The following is a 6,393-nucleotide window of genomic DNA, read 5'->3' as shown; positions in this document are numbered from 1 at the left end:
CAGACCCAGGCAGAGGTCAACATGACTTACTAATTACATATAAATTCAGTAAGCTTCAGAATTCTGCATTTCCAGACTTGCTGCTTTTCCTTTATAACCGTTTTCTATACTTCTCCTCACTGATAAATAAAATCTCAGGTTTTCCTTAAGTAAGAAAATATGACTAGGATTGTTTATTATCATTCATGCCTTTGTACCTAAACATTGTATAAACTGTCATTATTTTCAGAGAAAATTAAAGCATAGAAATAAATACCAAGTTCCACTTTTTTTCCTTTCTTTTCTTCTTCAACCTGTGTTTTAAGGCTCAGAGCAGACATTAAGAAACATCAAACAATTTTACATAAAAAGTTTTCAAATGTTTGGCCCAAAGTGAAGTTGTTCTGTTGGCATCCTTTAAATATTCCTCTCATCTTCTCAAGCACAACTTCAGAGGCATGTTCGTGTCAGTCCTCCATCTCAGAGAATGATTCCGTTCAAGGCAAGTAAATAACTTAGGGATCTATAAATGACACTGCGATGTATCTCGTGCCATTTTTAACAGGAAGTCCTTCATGCAAATGCGTAAGTCTCCCAGGATGCATGAAGCTCCAGCCTTTCCGTGGGGACTCAATGGAGCAATTATACCGTATAAATTTGCAGCCACCTCCCTAAAGAAAGGTAAGCACAAACAAATATATCAACTTAATTATTTTACACTTTCAATCAGCAGCAGTATTCAAACCGTGCCATCTAAACAGCCTTTCCCATGATGCCACAGTCACTGGAAAACATTTTTTAATATGTTTGCCATAATTACCTGAAAATCTACTCCTACATTATTTAGAGCAATGTTGATGGTAAAGGTTGAGGCATCATGGTGTGGACGGAGTGAGCGCTGTCTTTCAGGTGAGTACTTCACTACAAAATTCAGCATTGCAAATCCCTAGAAAGGCAATGCAATGGAGGATTTGCTTAACAATGAAAAGATGCTCATGCAGGGCCAAGAGAGACTGAGCAGGCAGGAGGAGGCGTGGGACAGATACCTTTGTGTAATACCCTGCGAAGACCTTCAGCGTCACTGGAGCAATGAACTCGCGGATAAAGTGAAGCCAAACATGCTCCAGATCGATTTGTTTCATATGAATGTCATCAGTGGGAACATTTTCATAACCACCAGATATTCGACTGTCCTGGAAATAGCATTAAAGACTATTTGCGTTGTTTACCTTGGCATTTTTCAGTCAGGAATCATAATAAAATGAACAGTTGTTTATGGCTTGCCGTCTGTACAGGGAGATCAAGACCATTTAGGTAACATAGCTTTGCACATGACCTTTATGAGTGTTGAAGCGAGCTTTAGCTGGAAAACACATTTCTACTTATTAACTGTAGATATAAGTTTCACAAGAAAATTGATTAAAATGGACCTTCTAAGTCCTCACACCATCCTCGAAAATAATTTTTTATAATCACCCTCATGGTAGATTCCACTCATGTGATCTTTTGCGTCATTGACCCTGCAAACCTTGCTTTCATTTGGTGAAAGCCACGTCTTTCTCTGAACGGTGAGTTCTTCCTCATATTTTCAGTGTGCCTCTTCTTGGTCACCTAGCTACATAGATGTGAGGCAAGTCTGGCAAATGCAGTTAGATTCCAAACTAGCCCACCAAAACGCCAGTGTAATTTTCAAGAACAGGCTGTCCCTGTGGCTTCTTAAAGAGACACATGTGGAATCAATGCTGGTATTACTTCCTGCCAAGTTTCTAACCGAATGTAAATAAAAAGCAGAATCACATATTCAACCTTACTATTTTACACATATACAAAAAAAAAAACAAAAAAAAACAAAACTCATGCTGACAGTCAAATGGAGTCTGTCTGAGCATTTTCACTACAGTGCAGTAGAAAGATGAGCCCAGGAAGACGTACTTGAAAAAGAGCACTGATAGGTAAAGGAATGTATTTCCTAATCAATTCCAATCTGAGGGCACTGATCCCTCAAGGCTAAACAATGTAATTACTCTTATAAATGAGAAAGGGACCCAGGCAGAGAGTAATTTAAAACAATTAGTAATCAGTAAAACCAGACTAAAAAGTTTTCTTCACGGCTAACTCATTTAGATCAAGGTCTCAGAGACACACGTAACTGAAAAGAAAGATGTCCTTTGTAATCCCTTCCCTCCCCATTTCACTCGGTTCTGTAAAATTACAACTCACGTGATGCTTTCCCCCAGACCACTTGCCATAATGTTCCATCTCCTGGACCAATTCATCGCAGGCTCTTTCAGAAAATATGGGAAACCAGAAGACATCTGGACAAGGCTGCAATGCAGTGCGTCGTTAAAAGACAGGGCAGCACCAGTAAGAGCTCTTAATGTGTATGCATTGTTTTTTAAAAACTTTACTAGAAGATACTTTCATAATAGTTTAATTGTAGTGTGTTTTGTTCCTCTTCATGCCTAAAACAACGGTGTATCAGTGAAACTTTATTTCTTCAGAAACAAACCCAACTGACAGTTTTGAACACTGAAGTACAGTACATTTTGTCTTTCTGAGTACTGGCTCTTTAAGAGAGATGACCCATCGTTTCCCAAGGTAACCTTCCACTGTCCAACCGTCTACTAAGAGTCCCCCAGCTTCCGTGGCTTGATGAAGCTCTGGTGCGCAGCTGCATGTCTGCATGTTTTTGACGACAGTGAGGTCTTAAATGCTAGGTTCCATTAAGCAAATTAAAAGCTGTAAGTAAACCTCATGAATTATAACCTAACCAACTGTTTCTCCACATTTGAACTGTCTGCTAATGTAGTAGTATTTAGGTAAGACTTTGTGGAAATTATACAAAAACCATGTTGTAACTACTAGCACAAACCTGCTCGGCTATATTTTCAGTGAAAATCTTTGAATAATCACGGTTTATATATTTTTCCTTCCAGTCCTAAAAGAGAGAGAGAGAGAGAGAGAGAGAGAGAGAGAGAGAGAGAGAGAGAGAAATGAAGAGAGCGGAGGAGGAGAGAGAGAGAGAGAGAGAGAGAGAGAGAGAGAGAGAGAGAGAGAAAACACATTTAAAAAAATAAAATTTCCATTAATAAGCATATAGATTGTAGAAATATTTATATAACTTATAAGTAACTATGTAACTGGATGAAATGATAATTTTCAGGAACCAGTTCATCTTCGCCTGATTCTGTGTATGCGTCCACCATCCCGGGGAACCAAGCTTTTTATCTATAAACTTTCAGGTATCAAGCTATTAAAACGGAATAGTATTATAATGGATAAGATTTATAAGCCGTTTTTAGGAAACAGATGTTTAAACACAAGGAACAGAACTGAGAATGTAACCCGGAGTCCTAAGGGTAGAGAAAACCCCTTGCCTGGATACAGACCTCCCATTGCAGTTGAGCTGGGCCATCATTTTACCTTAGCTGATGCTAAAGGTTTTAATGTTTTATAGTGGGCATTAATACTAACTCTTCATTCGAAAACACCTTTCGTTCTGGTCATTGAGTCAATTATGATCGCACTTACAAAACGGGAGACCCCTAGGTGTTTATTTTCCGCCATCGTGCATCTTCAGACGGAAGTATGAGAGAATAAGCAAGACCATGGGAAGAGAAAAGAGGCCACTGCACTGTGTCCTCTCAGGAGAGCCGAGTTCCCACAGGAATCTATGATAAAGCTCACCTGCAAGCTATAACAAAGTAATTCTACCCCTCGGGAACACTCAAAAATTCAGAACCCAAGTTATGTGAGTAGATTCTATCTTCGCCTTAAAAAAAGACAAAGAAAACCATTTCCAGTTCTATCCCATTAAAGATGAAGATATGCAGGTAAACATAGAACAAAGGTACTTTTAAAATACCAAAATGCCAAAAATAAAATTTTTTTTTCTCTCCAACAGAGGATTCAGTGTTCAAAGCTGCTCTTGGAATCCTACTACTTCTGTAAAATCAAAGACTACCCACATTAGGAGGCTGGAGGCTGCAATTCAACACTTACTGCTGGCAAGAGAAGAGACCTTAAAGACAAGGTAAGTGAAATGACTACTCAAGAAAGCTTTCTCAAGGGACAAATAGGCTAAGCCTACTGAAGAAAGAGATCCCTAAAAAACTCAAGACCAGGAGCTATTACTATTTCAGCACATTTCTTCAACTTAACGCATTTTTTTTTCATATGGGAGGAAGCTTTACTCTGCATTTTCCTTTGGCTATCTTCAGTATATATTTACAAAAAGAAAAAAAAAGTTGTAGCACTTTACTAAGTGGAAAAATAATGGGTATTCCCCCAAACTAACTTCTTGATATATCTTCGTGTATGTGTGCGTGCGTGCGTGTGTGTGTGTGTGTGTGTGTGTGTGTGTGTGTGTTGTGGGGAGTGGGGACAGCTGGGAATGAACCTAATACATTTTGCATGCTAGGGGAAGAGTTCTACTCTGCAGCCATACCTTTAGTCACTGAGCTTCTTTCATCCCACCCTACCCTGTTTGAACATATGTATGCTATTCATTTTGTTCTAATTAATGGTTAAAAACTTGATAATACTTTTGAATACAGAAAGCAGAAATGTTGGGAGAAAGAAAAAAAAACTGATAAATTCCCTTCCTTTAAGGAAATGTGTATCTTAATTTTCAAAAGTTCTTGGTCAAGTTGAGAACTACTACAGATCATAAAATACAACTGTACACATTTAAAAATGTTTATGTGCTGGGAGTGGTGGTGCACACCTTTAATCCCAGCACTCGGGAGGCAGAGGCAGGCAGATCTCTGCGACTTCAAGGTCAGTCTGGTCTAAAGGTGAGTCTAGGATAGCCAAGGCTACCCAGAGAAAGCCTATCTTAAAAAATCTAAATAAATAAATAAATTTTATATTTTAGTCTTATTACATGATTTATACCCATTTAGAGTGACAGGAAGATATGCAACAAGAGAGTTGAAAATGAGCATACCATAGGGTTTTCAAAGATCTGCCAGAGGTCATTGTTTAGATGAGAGGTGTTGTAATTAGCAGTTGATAACAGCCGTCCAAATTCATGTCTGTTAGAAATGTACATAAACACACCCTATATACCAAAAAAACAGCAGTATTAAACTCAAAGCACAAAACATTTAATCATGGGGAAAATACAGAGAATGTATTGATTTCAATTTTTTTAATATTTAATTCATAAACATGCATTTTAATTTTTCATAGAACATGTATTATTTCAGATAAATTGTTATAAATTCAGACAAGACATAAACTAATAGCCCTAGTGGACAACTGAAAAGAAGAAGACTCGGCTGCTGGGCTGCTTTGTTACTGTCTCAGTGAACCTAGATACAGATAGAAAAAAAATCCTGTTCAAAAGCAGAAAAGTATTTCAGACATCAACAGGCAATGAAGTGTATCTTCTTTTTATCTTCGGTTCCTTTCAAAGAAATGCAATCTTTATGCAACCTCAAGGTGCCAGAAGTTGTTCCTTGGTGTCCTGTATTCCTCTATTGTAGGGTTTCAGCACCCAGCACAATTCTGCAGGCATGTAATGGTCTAAGAGAGAACTCTCCCGTTTTTGCCCTAAACCACATGAATGTGGCCGACAGCTCTGGGCCAAGGATGTCTCTTTGTACCTGCTTTTATTATAAAGAGATTAGCAGCAAACAAACACCTTGGCAGGTTCCCAAATGCCATCTCTAGTAGAGATGTACTTTACACTTACTCCATTCGCTCTCCACAGCACCCCAAAAATCCTAGTATTTGTGGTCATTTCTCTTACTTGCTAACTATAAAATGGAAATTACTTCAATGACCCAAGAGGTGAACACCCAGCAACACTCCTCCAAAATCCCACAACACACATATGAACAGGTAAGGATCTCATGAGTACCAACATTTCACCAGTCAATGCCAAGGAGCCTCTTAAGAAAGTGGCTTTACTGCCACTCAAAATAGCATATCTAATATAATTACATAAAGAAAAAAAGAAGAAAAAGTAAATAAAAATAACACCTTTGGGGGGCTGAGCATTTGGAATGTTTCCGGAGTAGGGGAGTCTTTTTCCCTTTGAAAGGTCTAAAATGAAGAGAAGCATTGGGTCAGTTGATCTGTACACCCCATTAGTCAGGCATCTTGGTAAATAAATACAGCAGCTCTGATAAAAAGCTGATATTGTGAAATGTCTTTCCCGGATCACATGCAAAACAAGCAAAGCTTGCAGAGCCCACAAAGAACTTCAAGCCTACCCCCTCCGTTTTATTTTGACGTGTTTGGCGAAACACATATCCAAGCTCATTCCTTAGCAAAACTTCATTAGACACATAATTAAGACAAAGGGGAAAAAATGAGTAACAGAGGCCATTCCTGATGCACTGTTGAGTGAACTCAGCCAGACACGAGCACAAATACAAAGGTACTGAGGGCGTTCAGTGAGGATGC

At 38.6% G+C, this 6,393-nt stretch overlaps 1 protein-coding gene across 2 annotated transcripts in view; it reads right to left on the bottom strand.

The window, feature by feature from the left end:
- Positions 1-459: 459 nt before the first annotated feature.
- Positions 460-6,393, bottom strand: part of Plod2 (procollagen-lysine,2-oxoglutarate 5-dioxygenase 2) — a 67,908-nt gene continuing 61,974 nt past the window's right edge. Inside the window, exons 14-20 of one of the 2 annotated variants that reach the window (XM_051140008.1) lie at positions 5,968-6,030; positions 4,928-5,041; positions 2,852-2,917; positions 2,200-2,304; positions 1,026-1,172; positions 800-925; positions 460-650 (exon numbers count right to left, since the gene is read on the bottom strand). In XM_051140008.1, coding sequence (XP_050995965.1) covers positions 495-650; positions 800-925; positions 1,026-1,172; positions 2,200-2,304; positions 2,852-2,917; positions 4,928-5,041; positions 5,968-6,030 — 777 coding nt within the window. In that variant the 3' untranslated portion in view covers positions 460-494. The remainder of the gene's footprint in view (positions 651-799; positions 926-1,025; positions 1,173-2,199; positions 2,305-2,851; positions 2,918-4,927; positions 5,042-5,967; positions 6,031-6,393) is intronic. The other variant, XM_051140009.1, reaches the window with a different exon arrangement.

Source organism: Acomys russatus, chromosome 32, assembly GCF_903995435.1.
Source record: "Acomys russatus chromosome 32, mAcoRus1.1, whole genome shotgun sequence".
Lineage (NCBI taxonomy): Eukaryota > Metazoa > Chordata > Mammalia > Rodentia > Muridae > Acomys > Acomys russatus.
The sequence above is the reverse complement of the archived record's forward strand: the minus strand, read 5'-3'. Positions and strand labels throughout refer to the sequence as shown.